This window comes from Oncorhynchus clarkii, chromosome 1 (assembly GCF_045791955.1).
Source record: "Oncorhynchus clarkii lewisi isolate Uvic-CL-2024 chromosome 1, UVic_Ocla_1.0, whole genome shotgun sequence".
In the NCBI taxonomy this organism is placed as follows: Eukaryota; Metazoa; Chordata; class Actinopteri; order Salmoniformes; family Salmonidae; genus Oncorhynchus; species Oncorhynchus clarkii.
The window spans coordinates 77,934,381-77,951,334 of record NC_092147.1 but is presented as its reverse complement, the minus strand read 5'-3'; the positions used below and the strand labels follow the sequence as shown (position 1 = coordinate 77,951,334).

Sequence of the window (16,954 nt, the reverse complement as noted above, 5' to 3'; positions counted from 1 at the left end):
ACACACACACACACACACACACACACACACACACACACACACACACATATATATGCACGCACGCACATCCATAGAACAGTTGTTGACATACACTTAATGGCCAAAAGTAAGTGGACACACCTTCAAATTAGTGTAATCGGCTCTTTCAGCCACACTCATTGCTGACTGGTATATAAAATCGAGCACACCGCCACGCAATCTCCATAGCCTAACGTTGGCAGTAGAAATGGCCCGTACTGAAGAGCTCAGTGACTTTCAACGTGGCGCCGTCATAGGATGCCACCTTTCCAACAAGTCAGTTTTGCAAACTTCTGCCCTGCTGGAGCTGCCCGGTCAACTGTAAGTGCTGTTATTGTGAAGTGGAAACGTCTCGGAGCAACAACGGCTCAGCCGCGAAGTGATAGGCCACACAAGCTCACAGAACAGGACCGCTGAAGCGTGTAGCGCATAAAAACTGGAAGCAACATCAGCACAATAACTGTTTGTCTGGAGCTTTATGAAATGGGTTTCCATGGCCGAGCAGCCGAACACAAGCCTAGATCATCATGCGTAATGCCTATTGTTGGCTGGAGTGGTGTAAAACTCGCCACCATTGAACTCGGGAGCAGTGGAAACACGTTCTCTGGAGTGATGAATCATGCTTCACCATCTGGTAGTCCAACGGACAAATCAAAGTTTGGTGGATGCAAGGAGAACGCTAACTGCCCCAATGCATAGTATAATGTTTGGTGGAGGGGGAGTAATGGTCTTTGGCTGTTTTTCATGGTTCAGGCTAGGACCCTTAGTTCCTGTGAATGGAAATCTTAATGCTACCGCATAAAATGACATTCTAGACGATTCTGTGCTTCCAACTTTGTGGCAACAGTTTGGGTATGACAATGCCCCAGGTCAATGCGAGGTCCATACAGAAATGGTTTGTCGAGGTCGGTGTGGAAGAACTTGACTGGCCTGCACAGAGCCCTGACCTCAACCCCATCAAATACCTTGGGATGATTTGGAACGCCGACTGCGAGCCAGGCCTAATCGCCCCACATCAGTGCCCGACCTCTCTAATGCTCTTGTTGCTGAATGGAAGCAAGTCCCCCACAGCAATGTTCCAACATCTAGTGGAAAGCCTTCCCAGAAGAGTGGAGGCTGTTATAGCAGGAAAGGGGGGACCAACTCCATATTAATGCCCGTGATTTTGGAATGAGATGTTCAACGAGCAGATCTTCACATACTTTTGTCATGTAGTGTACATACTATATTTTCCTTCCTGAATTGTCTTTTAGAGTGTAGATTGTATTTGTGGGAGGGGGAAATTATATTGTCTCAATTTATGTTAAGCTGGTCTCGGCCATCACTGGATGTAGCCTTGTGCGTTGTTATTTTCTACTAAGGCTTGTTTCTAGTCTCTTTCACTTATCTACCTAAACCACTAGCCTACATTTCTGTGACATAGACTGAGAGGTTTGCTCTTTAGCCATTTGTGTTTAAACATCCCAGATGGCGGTGGGATGCTCTAAAATAATATCTGTGCCCTCCTCTGGTCAGTCATCTGTGAGGGTAAGCCATCCTGTGGGGTGGACAGCTCAGAGGACACGCTCCGCTCAAATAGCACTCAGGCTTCTGTTACCGCCGCAACGAAAGACGTATGGGAACAGACTGCAGATAAGGGCTGCTAGAGTGATGCTCTCCGCCTGTGTCTAACTCTTACCCCTGTCGTCTGTCTCTGTCTTCTCTCTCCCCCATCACCCCAACAGCTGCCAGCACCAGTTGGCTCCAGGAGCATGTCGCAGACCTAAGTCGAAGGTAAGATCCCCTTTCAGTGAGTCATCCTGCTGTTTCGATCCTCCTTGTTTTTCCCTTTAGTCCACAAGTGGACAGTTTCCCTCCCAATAATCCCTCAGGAGATGGATGCACCACAGTGTGTGTGTAATATAACTAGCAGTCTGTCCCAGTTAAATTGAGGTTAAAGGATAAATGAAATATACACGACATGGGGTGTAGTATATTCAGCAAAACTTTACAGAGTGTCTTTGTTAGGGAAATGTATTGGCTTAATTGATTGAGCTTGGGATGTTTATAAGGTATGAGAAGCAAGGGCTGGTGTCATGTCATTTCCCATGGATTAAAATTACCCCCTCAGGCCAAACCTACCTGTAGAGGTCAGAGGTGAAACTCTTATCTTCCCTTTCACTTCCACCATATTGTGCTGTGCGCCCTCGCCCTGAGGTTAAGACCTGCTGGATGCTTTCAGTTCCTGCTCCTGGCCGTCACCTCTGGAGACTCTGTGCAGAGAAACTCCTCTCCACTATCTTCCAGGATGATGAATCGCCTCACTTGTTTTGTCTAAATAATGAATGTTGGTGGGTTTTGTTTCAGTCCAGTGTTGAGATCATCTTGCACCTTTACAGTCTCTGCTGGTGCCCCGGTATGGAACCTGCCCACTCAGGAAGTGGAAAATCACAAAAGGCTGAGTCATGTTTAGAGTAGGAGGACTCATTTGAAAAAGAACACCCCCCTCCCCCAACCTTCTAATGGGATATGTGAATGAGCTGCTTAAGGTCAGGCGAAACAAGCCGCTACCTTATTGCAAGTCCGGCTATATTTAGCTTTTCTTATGCAGGCGGTCCCTCATGGCTATAATAACCTGAGAATGTTTACAAACATACATGATCCCATAGAATAGACCAGTAGCACTCTATGAAACACAACTAGGCCTAAGTAAGATTGATTCTGTGACTGTGCAGTTGGCCATGACTGAAGTCTCAATCGATTTATAAAACCCCAAATATGATGAAGTTGCTTTCTGACACATTCCCTCCTGAATAGAGAAATATACATACAATCCTACCAGCGGAGGCTGATGGAGGAGCTATAGGAGGATGGGCTCATTATAGTGGCTGGAATGGAATCAATCACCCATTCCAGCCATTTACAATGAGACTGTCCTCTTATAGCTCCTCCCACCAGCCTCATCTGAATCCCACCCACTTCAGATTACCTAGGGAAACAGCATCTATTATATACAACAGAGTAAAGTTCTGATTGATCTGAGTAGAAGGCACAGTGAACATGATTTCCCGGATGACTTTTACTCATCGTTTTATTATCTGCCATAATTTTGTCATGTATGTCTGTGGACCACACTAGCCTTTCTGGTGTTTGGTGGGTAGACATTATATAACCCTTGGAGCTAGTCCATGGTGTACTATTATTTGTGCAACTCCGTTTAGTCTGTATTTATAGTCAACATACATCATATCAAGTGTTTGTTTGTCTCACCATAATCCCACAATTTCTGTCTCCAGTGGGTAGGATTAAACAAACTCTGGAACAAAGCTCCCTCTATCCACACAGTGTTCTCTCTCCTTCTGTCTCCCTCCTACTCTCTCTCTCTTTCCTTCCTATTCTCTCTCTAGGCAGTGCCGTCCGCACAGACTGTGCAGACAGGCGGCCAGGGAATCACACGACCGTTTCCCAAATACTCAAATTATATAATTGCAGCGGGGAGATAAAGAGATTATTGGGATTGTAAATCCTGCTTCCCGCTCACCCATAACCCCCCCCCCACCCCCCCCAAAAAAAATGTTGGCTTCAAATTGAGTGACCGGAGGTCAAGCTTCTTTATGTTAATGCTTTTTCTTTAAAAAAGTATGCCTATTGTGTCCTTGTTAGACATCAGAGGACTAGTATCCTTGCATGTCTTCTATGAGGTTGACGTTGGACAGTGATGCAGTTTAAACACAGTATATAGAATTCATCTTCTCAGTATTTTTATCTAATCATGATCTATTCCAAATAATGATATGCCAAAATCTGTGTACATCGCTTCAAATAGAAAACTGGGATAAATGGGAGTGCTCCTACGTCACGCTGGCCAAATGGGAGTTCTCGACGTCGCGCAGGCCAAATGGGAGTGCTCGGCGTCGCACTGGCCAAATGGGAGTTCTCGACGTCGCGCAGGCCAAATGGGAGTGCTTGGCGTCGCACTGGCCAAATGGGAGTGCTCGGCGTCGCACTGGCCAAATGGGAGTGCTCGGCGTCGCACTGGCCAAGTGGGAGTGCTCGGCGTCGCACTGGCCAAATGGGAGTGCTCGGCGTCGCGCTGGCCAAATGGGAGTGCTCGGCGTCGCGCTGGCCAAATAGGAGTGCTCGGCGTCGCGCTGGCCAAATGGGAGTGCTCGGCGTCGCGCTGGCCAAATGTGAATTAACTCGTTTCCCTCTACTGATGCTGATGAGTATGCTGTATGGTCTCAGACACAGCACCCCTCTGTCTGAGCAGGCCGTCACTTCCTATCATATAATCACGCCTACTCCGACAGGCTACACCTCCTAATGCACTGAATTAACATTTCTGAATAAACACACATGACTGATCTGTAAACCACTGTCTCATCTCAAAACAGCTGTAAGAGGGGGTTCCATTCACTATAGGGATTTGTTGTTGTTTTTTATTGGGAAATGAGAGCAATGTATTTCTTTCAGTCGCATGCTGAAAAGCAACACACATGAATGTTTAATGCCCATTTATATGACAATGGCATTATGAAAGCAAAACATTTGAATTAGATCAGAAATTGGTAATTTATGAACACAGTGCAGCACATTCCAAACAGAAAATGTCATATCTGATCCAAAAACACAGAACGAATGCAGCCACCTGTCTGTAAAATAGTACATAGACGAGTCCCAAGAATATATATAAAAAATGTATCTTCTCAGTATTTAACTAATCAGGATTTATTTAAAAAAAAATGCTTTGCCAAAACCTGTGTACATCACTTCAAATAGAAAACTGGGCTAAATGTGAGTACTGGATGTCACACTGGATAAATGTGAGTGCTGGATGTCACACTGGATAAATGTGAGTGCTGGATGTCACACTGGATAAATGTGAGTGCTGGATGTCACACTGGATAAATGTGAGTGCTGGATGTGAGTGCTGGATGTATATAACACATTTTTGGAAGATTACAATCACTTAGTCTCAGCAATATTAATGTTTTCACTTTTAAGATGGATATGTATATTACAGGTGCTCCCTGTCCTGGAATGTTTGTGTGATTTCTTCAGTTACCCTTTAGTAATATGTGTTGTCAAAGTAACTCTAACCAGTTTAGACACTTTTTATGCATTTGGAGCAAAACTGAAGGGTTGACTGGCTTTGTATAGTAATCTTATTTTGTATGTTTTCAGTTTGTGTGGGATTATCCCTGGCCTCAGCAGTGTCCTCCTGCCTCGAATGAATCCATTTGTCTTAATCAACGTGGCCGGAGCTCTCTCACTCAGCATCACCTACATGCTCATAGAGATCAAGTAAGTCCACCCCTCCGACACAGTGTAATGACATTAGTTAGTGGATTCGGGGGAAGTTATAAATCGAGACTGGGTATGACGAAGAATGTGTACTCTGAATAATGTGTTCTCACAAAGCCTTTGTCAGCCTGCTGTGTGTGTGACCTCCTGTTATCAACCTCCATGAAAACTCCTGACATGCAGTGCCTTCAGAAAGTATTCACACCCCTGGATTTTTTCCACATTTTGTCATGTTACTACAGCTTCAATTTTAAAATGGATTGAAATTTTGTGTCACTGGCCTATACACAATACCCCTTAATGTCAGTGTTTTTAAAAATGTTTACAAATTAAATCAAAATGAAAAGCTGAAATGTCTTGAGTCAACCACTTTATGGCAAGTCTACTGTAAATAAGTTCAGGAGTAAAAATGTGCTTAACAAGTCACAATAAGTTGCATGGACTCACTCTGTGTTTAAGTGTTTAACAATTTATGACTACCTCATCTCTGTATTCAATTAACTGTAAGGTCGCTCAGTCAATCAGTGAATTTCAAACACCGATTCCACCACAACAACCAGGGAGGTTTTCCAATGCCTCTCAAAAAAGACCACCTATTGGTAGATGGGTTCAAAAAAATCAAAAAGCAGACATTGAATATCCCTTCGAGCATGTTGAAGTTATTAATTATAGTTTGGTTTACAAAGATACAGGCATCCTTCCTAACTCAGTTGCCAGAGAGGAAGGACACTTCTCAGGGATTTCACCATGAGGCCAAAGGTGACTATAAAACAGAGTTTAATGGCTGTGATGGGAGAACTGAGGATGGATCAACAACATTGTAGTTACTCCACAAAACTAACCTAAATGACAGTGAAAAGGAAGTCTGTATTGAATAAAAAATATTCCAAAATATGCATCCTGTTTGCAATAAGGCACTAAAGTAAAACTGTAAAAAATGTGGCAAAGAAATTACATTTATGTCCTGAATATTATATTATATTATGTTTGGGGTAAAGCCAACACATCACTGAGTACCACTCTTCATATTTTCAAGCATAGTGGTGGCTGCATCATGTTATGGGTATGCTTGTCATCTGCAAAAACAAGGGATTTTTTAGGAAACAAAGAAACAGAATAGAGCTAAGCACAGGCAAAATCCTAGAGGAAAACCTGGTTCTGTCTGCTTTCTAACAGACACTGGGAGACAAATTCACCTTTCACCAGGACAATAGCCTAAAACACAAGACCAAATACTGGAGTTGCTTACCAACATTGAATGTTCCTGAGTGGCCTAACTACAGTTTTGACTTAAATCATCTTGAAAATCTATGGCAAGACTTGAAAATGGCTGACTACCAATGATCAACAACCAATTTGACAGAATGTGCATATATTGTACATCCAGGTGTGCAAAGCTCTTACTCGCAGCTGTAATCACTGCCAAAGGTGATTCTAACATGTATTGACTCAGAGGTGTGAATAGTTGTGTAAATGAGATATTTCTGTGTTTCATTTTCAATACATTTGAACAAATTTCAAAAAATATGTTTCCACTTTGTCATTATAGGGGTATTGTGTGTAGTATTGTGTGTAGATGGGTGAGAAACAACAAAATGTGGAATAAGTTAAGGAGTATAAATACTTTCTGAAGGCACTGCAAATAGTGTATGTGCTCCTAACTTTCTAACTCTCTGACTGCAGTAATTACAATGCTGTGGACACGGCCTCGGCGGTGGCCATCGGCCTCATGATCTTTGGCACCATGTATCCTATGAGTGTGTACAGCGGGAAGGTGCTCCTTCAGGTAGGCTATCCAAACAGGTCCACAGTCTAAACTGGACTGGATCGTTGAATTCTCTTTAGGACGTGACGTGGATCAGACAACCATACTGTAACTCAATACTTATCTCTTGGAATGATTGTGAGATATGTTCAGTCCAAATTATGTTTGGCTCGCACTGTTTGTTGTAAGAGAGTATGTTCTTTGATGGAACTTAACTCAGTAACTAATTGACTTATTGGACTTTGTGCTGTGTTTTGATGTGACTCAAATCTGTTTGCGTTGTGCTCTCCTCTTTAGACCACTCCATCCCATGTCATCGGTCAGCTTGACAAATTGCTCAGAGAGGTAAGACTTAGAACACTCATATGGGTTGAGTAACATCTGCTTTCATTTACAGATGTGTGGGAATACAACATAAATTGTCATTTTAATCACGAGGATGGTCAGTCCTTGCATATATCGCTCTGTCTACAAATCTGAGTGGTTACACTTCTCCAGCACCATCCCTCAGGTATTTTTCAAAACGTGTGGGGACGGTGAATGCTTTGTTTTTTTTCCAGTTCAAGATTGTCCCTTAGAAACGGGATAGGAGGTCAAATGAGGACAAACCTAGTGAAGTAATCCTAATTATAACAATATAACAAGGTTAATGGAATGTTCATATAATGCTACAGCTAGACATGAAATACATGTTAATAATAAGACATATGAGACGGAATACATATAAACTTTTTACATAATACAGGGATATTTACACAGTGATCAAACAGTTTACAGAAAACAGGTTATTTCCTCATTAAAAGAGCAATCTGCTGTTTCATCCATTTAATTTTTTTTTTAATAAATGAATGATATGTACCCATTTGATTCTTGAATATAACCTCATGAGCTTAGTTCAACTGTCGTACCCAATCAGAACCCAAATTATTCGCTTGTTTTACTCCAATGTTTATAAAGAAAGTAAATGTAAATAAACACTTTGTAGCCTCAACATGGTTAAAACTATGACTTTGATATCATGGATGGTCAGTGCTTGCATCTATAGCTCTGTCTATGAATTTCAGAGGGGTTACATTTCTCCAGCTCCGTCCCTCAGCTTTTTATCATGCAGTGCCGGGGTTTACACTTCATTATTCTTTCAACTGTCCTTTTTAAGGCTTTACTCAACGGAATTACTTTTTTTTTTAAATCTGTTTTCCCTATGGTTGCGGAAGGCAAAGTGGGTAGCCAATGGGGACTTCTCATCTTTACTCCTAATGACACTCAGTGATGTGTTTGCAGAGGGTTGTCCTCATTAACCTCTTTTCTATTACTATAGGTCAAGCCCATCCTATTGGTTTCACTGCCTAAAGACAGCAAAACATTTTACATGTACCACATGCATTGTAGCCAATTTTAGTCTCTGTGTTTTATATTTTAGATTTGCAGTGTGCAACAACTTACAATGATTCCCTACCGCCTTTGGGATCCTATTGTTGGGATCCTATCCTGATTGGGATCCCATCCATGTTCTAAATAGATCTAGTTATAGTTTTTCCAAACCATGCCAGTTGACTGGGGCTGGTTCCACGGTCAACTGGTCCCTACAACGGTTGATAGGAAGATGTCAGTCTCTGCCCTCATGGCCTCTCTCCCACTGTACATGTGTAAAACTGTACGTTCTCCCCAATCAGGTCTCCACTCTGGATGGGGTCCTGGAGGTCCGTAACGAGCACTTCTGGACGGTTGGCTTTGGCTCTCTGGTACGTCATCATGGTTTTGTCACTGTTGTCCTCATTGTACCCAGCAGACTCCCAGTGCTATGCACCACGCTCTGTTTCCTCTGCCGGCTCCCCCCACCAGATGCCAGGAACACAAAGAGAACGCCACTCACCCTCATCATTTAGTTTAGTGGCCCCCTTGTTGTTTACGAACAATTGGCAAGGATTTGCTCACTCAAATGAAAAGGGGACAAGTTTCTCATGCGTTGCAATTTCTCTGTTGATTTAAGACTTTTAACTGCCTCCAACTTGTTTTTGACTGACAGGAATGCATTGCTTATTTCTAAATGATAGGGTTAGGGTGATATGATCATGTACTAGATTGCCTTACACAAGCATAGTCCCATGTATTCCTTTGTGTCCAAGAAGCATGCTGTGGTTATCAAAGGTCAGATGCCAGTTTAATTAAACAGTCCTGTGTCGGTGAGGGGAAATATCTGAGCACAGAGCCTCTCGTCTCCTGCCTCCAGGAGGCCATGTTATTTAATTCCAATTGTAAAGACTGAGTAGTCACACAAAAAGACAGAAGTCACATCACACTTCAATACAGGGTATATAGCATAAGGACATAAATGGTAAATAGCATAAAGACAGAAATGGTATATAGCATAAAGACAGATGGTATATCGCATAAAGACAGATGGTATATAGCATAGAGACAGATGGTATATCACATAAAGACAGAAATGTAGTCATTCTGGTTTCATTGAAACGCCTGAGATGTGAATTATTCAGTCTGTGGCTCTAAAAATGTTGCTTCATGTAAGAATGAATTAGGGAATTAAATACAGATTCTGTCTGGTCTGCTGCGATGTTAAATCTCATTCAATGAAATAACACATATTTGCACTCTGCCTAAAAGCAGCGTAATATAATGGTAACATTATGCAATAACAGCATCACTTCTGTCATATAGATAAAAAGGCCAGCTTCTTGGCTGTGCTAATTGCTGTGTGGACTAAGTTTATCCAGTAGTGTTGCTGCTGTGCCCAGATGACACACTGTTCTTGCCAGACTGTATACCCTAGGGTACTGCCAGTAGAGTGGGAGGGAACTCGAGGGGGAGGGAGGATCTAGAGGGATGGCTGGCGGGAGGGATGGAACTAGAGGGATGGAACTTGAGGGAACTAGAGGGATGGAAGGAGGGAACTAGGAGGAAGCGAGATGACTAGAGGGAGGGAGGGAGCTGTGTGGACTAAGTTTATCCAGTGGTGTTGCTGCAGTGCCCAGTTTCCACACTGTTCTCACCAGACTGTATACCCTAGGGTACTGCCAGTAGAGGGAGGGAGACAACTGGAGGGAGGGAGGGAGGAAACTAGAGAGGGATGAGGGAGAGAGGGAAGTAGAGGGAGAGAGGGAAGTAGAGTGAGGGAGAGAAGTAGAGGGAGGGAGGGAGGGAGAGAAGTAGAGGGAGGGAGGGAGGGAAGTAGAGGGAGGGAAGTAGAGGGAGGGAAGTGGAGGGAGGGAAGTAGAGGTAGGGAGGGAGGGAGGGAAGTAGAGGTAGGGAGGGAGGGAGAGAAGTAGAGGGAGGGAGGGAGAGAAGTAGAGGGAGGGAGGGAGAGAAGTAGAGGGAGGGAGGGTAGTAGAGGGAGGGAGGGAGAGAAGTAGAGGGAGGGAAGTGGAGGGAGGGAGAGAGGGAGGGAGGGAAGTGGAGGGAGGGAGGGAAGTGGAGGGAGGGAGGGAGAGAAGTGGAGGGAGGGAGGGAGGGAGAGAAGTAGAGGGAGGGAGGGAGAGAAGTAGAGGGAGGGAGGGAGAGGGAGGGAGGGAGGGAGAGAAGTAGAGGGAGGGAGGGAGAGAAGTAGAGGGAGGGAGGGAGAGGGAGGGAGGGAGAGAAGTAGAGGGAGGGAGGGAGAGAAGTAGAGGGAGGGAGGGAGGGAGAGAAGTAGAGGGAGGGAGGGAGGGAGAGAAGTAGAGGGAGGGAGGGAGGGAGAGAAGTAGAGGGAGGGAGGGAGGGAGAGAAGTAGAGGGAGGGAGGGAGGGAGAGAAGTAGAGGGAGGGAGGGAGGGAGAGAAGTAGAGGGAGGGAGGGAGGGAGAGAAGTAGAGGGAGGGAGGGAGGGAGAGAAGTAGAGGGAGGGAGGGAGGGAGAGAAGTAGAGGGAGGGAGGGAGGGAGGGAGGGAGGGAGGGAGAAGTGGAGGGAGGGAGGGAGGGAAGTGGAGGGAGGGAAGTGGAGGGAGGGAGGGAGAGAAGTGGAGGGAGGGAGGGAGGGAGGGAGAGAAGTAGAGGGAGGGAGGGAGGGAAGTGGAGGGAGGGAGAGAGGGAGGGAGAGAGGGAGAGAAGTGGAGGGAGAGAAGTAGAGGGAGGGAGAGAAGTGGAGGGAGGGAGAGAAGTAGAGGGAGGGAGGGAGAGAAGTAGAGGGAGGGAGGGTAGTAGAGGGAGGGAGGGAGAGAAGTAGAGGGAGGGAAGTGGAGGGAGGGAGAGAGGGAGGGAAGTGGAGGGAGGGAGGGAGGGAAGTGGAGGGAGGGAGGGAGAGAAGTGGAGGGAGGGAGGGAGAGAAGTAGAGGGAGGGAGGGAGAGAAGTAGAGGGAGGGAGGGAGAGAAGGCGAGGGAGGGAGGGAGAGAAGTAGAGGGAGGGAGGGAGAGAAGTAGAGGGAGGGAGGGAGAGAAGTAGAGGGAGGGAGAGAAGTAGAGGGAGAGAGGGAGGGAGAGAGGGAGAGAAGTGGAGGGAGAGAAGTAGAGGGAGGGAGAGAAGTGGAGGGAGGGAGGGTAGTAGAGGGAGGGAGGGAGAGAAGTAGAGGGAGGGAAGTGGAGGGAGGGAGGGAAGTGGAGGGAGGGAGGGAGGGAAGTGGAGGGAGGGAGGGAGAGAAGTGGAGGGAGGGAGGGAGAGAAGTAGAGGGAGGGAGGAAGAGAGGGAGGGAGAGAAGTAGAGGGAGGGAGGGAGAGAAGTAGAGGGAGGGAGGGAGAGAAGTAGAGGGAGGGAGGGAGAGAAGTAGAGGGAGGGAGGGAGAAAAGTAGAGGGAGGGAGGGAGAGAAGTAGAGGGAGGGAGGGAGAGAAGTAGAGGGAGGGAGGGAGAGAAGTAGAGGGAGGGAGGGAGAGAAGTAGAGGGAGGGAGGGAGAGAAGTAGAGGGAGGGAGGGAGAGAAGTAGAGGGAGGGAGGGAGAGAAGTAGAGGGAGGGAGGGGAGGGAGGGAGGGAAGGGAAGTGGAGGGAGGGAGGGAGGGAAGTGGAGGGAGGGAGGGAGAGAAGTAGAGGGAGGGAGGGAAGGAGGGAGAGAAGTGGAGGGAGGGAGGGAGAGAAGTGGAGGGAGGGAGGGAGGGAGGGAGAGAAGTAGAGGGAGGGAGGGAGAGAAGTAGAGGGAGGGAGGGAGGGAAGTGGAGGGAGGGAGAGAAGTAGAGGGAGAGAGGGAGGGAGAGAGGGAGAGAAGTGGAGGGAGAGAAGTAGAGGGAGGGAGAGAAGTGGAGGGAGGGAGAGAGAGAGGGAGAGAAGTAGAGGGAGAGAGGGAGAGAAGTAGAGGGAGGGAGGGAGAGAAGTAGAGGGAGGGAGAGAAGTGGAGGGAGGGAGAGAGAGAGGGAGGGAGGGAGAGAAGTAGAGGGAGGGAGGGAGGGAGGGAGAGAAGTAGAGGGAGGGAGGGAAGTAGAGGGAGAGAGGGAGGGAGAGAAGTAGAGGGAGGGAGGGAGGGAAGTGGAGGGAGGGAGAGAGGGAGGGACGGAGAGAAGTAGAGGAAGGGAGGGAGGGAGGGAGAGAAGTAGAGGGAGGGAGGGAGGGAAGTAGAGGGAGAGAGGGAGGGAGAGAAGTAGAGGGAGGGAGGGAGGGAGAGAAGTAGAGGGAGGGAGGGAGGGAGAGAAGTAGAGGGAGGGAGGGAAGTAGAGGGAGAGAGGGAGGGAGAGAAGTAGAGGGAGGGAGGGAGGGAAGTGGAGAGAGGGAGGGACGGAGAGAAGTAGAGGAAGGGAGGGAGGGAGGGAGAGAAGTAGAGGGAGGGAGGGAGGGAAGTAGAGGGAGAGAGGGAGGGAGAGAAGTAGAGGGAGGGAGGGAGGGAGGGAGAGAAGTAGAGGGAGGGAGGGAAGGAAGTGGAGGGAGGAGAGAGAGAGAGAGGGAGAGAAGTAGAGGGAGGGAGGGAGGGAAGTAGAGGGAGAGAGGGAGGGAGAGAAGTAGAGGGAGGGAGGGAGGGAGGGAGGGAGGGAGGGAGAGAAGTAGAGGGAGGGAGGGAGGGAGGGAAGTGGAGAGAGGGAGGGAGGGAGGGAGAGAAGTAGAGGAAGGGAGGGAGGGAGGGAGGGAGAGAAGTAGAGGGAGGGAGGGAGGGAAGTAGAGGGAGGGAGGGAGGGAAGTAGAGGGAGAGAGGGAGGGAGAGAAGTAGAGGGAGGGAGGGAGGGAGGGAGAGAAGTAGAGGGAGGGAGGGAGGGAGAGAAGTAGAGGAAGGGAGGGAGGGAGGGAGAGAAGTAGAGGGAGGGAGGGAGGGAAGTAGAGGGAGAGAGGGAGGGAGAGAAGTAGAGGGAGGGAGAGAAGTAGAGGGAGGGAGGGAAGTAGAGGGAGAGAGGGAGGGAGAGAAGTAGAGGGAGGGAGGGAGGGAAGTGGAGAGAGGGAGGGACGGAGAGAAGTAGAGGAAGGGAGGGAGGGAGGGAGAGAAGTAGAGGGAGGGAGGGAGGGAGGGAAGTAGAGGGAGAGAGGGAGGGAGAGAAGTAGAGGGAGGGAGGGAGGGAGAGAAGTAGAGGGAGGGAGGGAGGGAGGGAGGGAAGGAAGGAAGTGGAGGGAGGGAGAGAGAGAGAGAGGGAGAGAAGTAGAGAAGTAGAGGGAGGGAGGGAGAGAAGTAGAGGGAGGGAGGGAAGTAGAGGGAGGGAGGGAGGGAGAGAAGTAGAGGGAGGGAGGGAGGGAGGGAGAGAAGTAGAGGGAGGGAGGGAGGGAAGTGGAGAGAGGGAGAGGGAGGGAGGGAGGGAGAGAAGTAGAGGAAGGGAGGGAGGGAGGGAGAGAAGTAGAGGGAGGGAGGGAGGGAAGTAGAGGGAGAGAGGGAGGGAGAGAAGTAGAGGGAGGGAGGGAGGGAGGGAGGGAGAGAAGTAGAGGGAGGGAGGGAGGGAAGTAGAGGGAGAGAGGGAGGGAGAGAAGTAGAGGGAGGGAGGGAGGGAGAGAAGTAGAGGGAGGGAGGGAAGGAGGGAAGGAAGTGGAGGGAGGGAGAGAGGGAGAGAAGTAGAGGGAGGGAGGGAGAGAAGTAGAGGGAGGGATGGGAGGGAAGTAGAGGGAGAGAGGGAGGGAGAGAAGTAGAGGGAGGGAGGGAAAGAAGTAGAGGGAGGGAGGGAGGGAGGGAGGGAGGGAGAGAAGTAGAGGGAGGGAGGGAGGGAAGTGGAGGGAGGGAGAGAAGTAGAGGGAGGGAGGGAGGGAAGTGGAGGGAGGGAGAGAGAGAGGGAGGGAGGGAGAGAAGTAGAGGAAGGGAGGGAGGGAGGGAGGGAGGGAGAGAAGTAGAGGGAGGGAGGGAGGGAGGGAAGTGGAGGGAGGGAGAGAGGGAGAGAAGTAGAGGGAGGGAGAGAGGGAGAGAAGTAGAGGGAGGGAGGGAGGGAGAGAAGTAGAGGGAGGGAGGGAGGGAGGGAGAGAAGTAGAGGGAGGGAAGTGGAGGGAGGGAGAGAGAGAGAGAGGGAGAGAAGTAGAGGGAGGGAGGGAGAGAAGTAGAGGGAGGGAGGGAGGGAAGTGGAGGGAGGGAGAGAAGTGGAGAGAGGGAGGGAGGGAGAGAAGTGGAGGGAGGGAGAGAGAGAGAGAGAAGTAGAGGGAGGGAGGGAGACAACTAGAGGTAAGGGAGGGAGGGATGAGGGAGGGAAGTAGAGGGAGAGAACTAGAGGGAGCAGGAGGGAGACAGCTAGAGGGAGGGAGGAAACTAGAAGGATGAGAGAGGGAGGGAACTAGAGGGAGGGAGGGAGCGAACTGGAGGGGGGACAAACTGGAAGGATGGAGCGAGGCAGAGAACTGGAGGGAGGGAGGGAGGGTACTGGAGGAAGGATGGATGGAGGGAGGGAGGCAGAGAACTGGAGGGAGGGAGCGAGAGAACTGGAGGGAGGGAGCGAGAGAACTGGAGGGAGGGAGCGAGAGAACTGGAGGGAGTGAGCGAGAGAACTGGAGGGAGCGAGGCAGCAAACTGGAGGGATGGAGAGAGGGAACTGGAGGGGTTGGTGGGAGGGAGGGAACAAGGCGGGAGGGATGGAGCGAACTGGAGAGGGGGCGGGAGGGAGGGAGGGAGTGAACTGGAGGGAAGGAGGGAGCGAGGCAGCAAACTGGAGTGGGAGCGAGAGAACTGAGGGGAGGGAGGGAGGGAACTGGTGGGAGGGAGGGAACTGGTGGGAGGGGAGGGAGGGAGCGAGGCAGAGAACTGGAGGGAGGGAGCGATAACTTGTGGGAGGAAGCGAACTGGAGGGAGGGAGAGAGAGAGGGAACTGGAGAGAGGGCGGGAGGGAGACAACTATTAGGGGGCGCGGGAGGGAGACAACTAGAGGTAAGGGGGGAGAGGGATGAGGGAGGGAGGGAAGTGGAGGTAGAGAACTAGAGGGAGGGAGGGAGGGAGGGATAGAACTAGAGGGAGCAGGAGGGAGACAACTAGAGGGAGGGAGGGACCTTGGCAGGAGGGATGGAGCGAGGCAGAGACCTGGAGGCAGGGTACTGGAGGGAGGGAGGGTACTGGAGGAAGGATGGAGGGAGCGAGGCAGAGAACTGGAGGGAGTGAGCGAACTGAGGGGAGGGGAGGAGAGCTGGTGGGAAGGGAGGGAGGGAGCGAGGCAGAGAACTGGAGGGAGGGAGCGAGGGAACTGGAGAGAGGGAGGGAAGGATCTGGGGTGAGGGAAGGATCTGGGGTGAGGGAGGGAACTGGGGTGAGGGAGGGAGGGAACTGGGGTGAGGGAGGGAGGGAACTGGGGTGAGGGAGGGAGGGAACTGGGGGGAGGTAGGGAGGGAGGGAACTGGGGTGGGGGAGGGGGGGAACTGGAGGTGGGGAGCGAGAGAACTAGAGGGAGCAAGGCAGAGAACTGGAGGGGGAGCGAGAACTTGTAGGAGAGAGGGAACTGGAGAGAGGGCGGGAGGGAACTGGGTGGGAGGGATGGAGCGAACTGGAGAGAGAGAGGGAGGGAGGGAGGCAGATAACTGGAGGGAGGGAGGCAGAGAACTGGAGGGAAGGAGGGAGCAAGACAGAGAACTGGTGGGAGGGATGCGAGGCAGAGAACTGGTGGGAGGGAGATAAGACCTGGAGGGGGGAGGGAACTGGGGTGAGGGAGGGAGGGAACTGGAGGGAGGGAGCGAGGCAGCGAACTGGAGGAAGGGATGGGGGAAGGGAGAGAACTTTAGGGAGGGATGGAGAGGGAACTGGGGAGGGGGGGACTGGAGGGGAAGGGAAGGAACTAGAGGGAGGGAACTGAGTGGGAGGGATGGAGTGAACTGGAGAGATGGCTGGAGGGAGGGAGGGAGCGAGAACTTGTGGGAGCGAGGGAGCAAACTAGAGCGAGGGAGGGAACTGGAGAGAGGGAGGCAGAGAACTGGACGGAGGGAGTGAAGCAGAGAACTGTAGGGAGGCAGAGAACCGGTGGGAGGGAAAGAACGGGAGGGAGGGAGGGATGGAAAGAGTCAGCTGAAGGGAGGGAGGTAGAGAACTGGGGAAGTAGGGAGGGAGCGAGTCAACTTGTGGGAGGCAGAGATCTGGAGGGTGGCAAAAATCTGGTATGAGAGAGGGATGGATAGAACTGGAGGGAGGGAACTGGGCGAGAGGGAGGGACCTGGAGAGAGGAAGTGAGGGAGGCAGAGAACTGGAGAGAGGGAGCGAGGGAACTGGAGAGAGGGAGGGAGGGAACTGGGGTGAGGGAGGGAACTGGGGTGAGGGAGGGAACTGGAGAGAGGGAGGGAAGGAACTGGGGTGAGGGAGGGAGGGAACTGGGGTGAGGGAGGGAGGGAACTGGGGTGAGGGAGGGAACTGGAGGGAGGGAGCGAGAGAACTAGAGGGAGCAAGGCAGAGAACTGGAGGGGGGAGCGAGAACTTGTAGGAGCGAGGGAACTGGAGGGAACGGGAGAGAGGGCGGGAGGGAACTGGAGAGAGAGAGGGAGGGAGGGAGGCAGAGAACTGGAGGGAAGGAGGGAGCAAGACAGAACTGGTGGGAGGGATGCGAGGCAGATAACTGGTGGGAGGGAGATGAGAACTGGAGGGGGGGAACTGGGGTGAGGGAGGGAACTGG

At 50.4% G+C, this 16,954-nt stretch overlaps 1 protein-coding gene across 1 annotated transcript in view; it reads left to right on the top strand.

Moving 5' to 3' along the window:
* Positions 1-16,954, top strand: part of LOC139412810 (zinc transporter 6-like) — a 75,227-nt gene that overhangs the window by 51,739 nt on the left and 6,534 nt on the right. Inside the window, exons 10-14 of the mRNA XM_071159540.1 lie at positions 1,743-1,791; positions 5,182-5,301; positions 6,985-7,087; positions 7,364-7,411; positions 8,740-8,808. Coding sequence (XP_071015641.1) covers positions 1,743-1,791; positions 5,182-5,301; positions 6,985-7,087; positions 7,364-7,411; positions 8,740-8,808 — 389 coding nt within the window. The remainder of the gene's footprint in view (positions 1-1,742; positions 1,792-5,181; positions 5,302-6,984; positions 7,088-7,363; positions 7,412-8,739; positions 8,809-16,954) is intronic.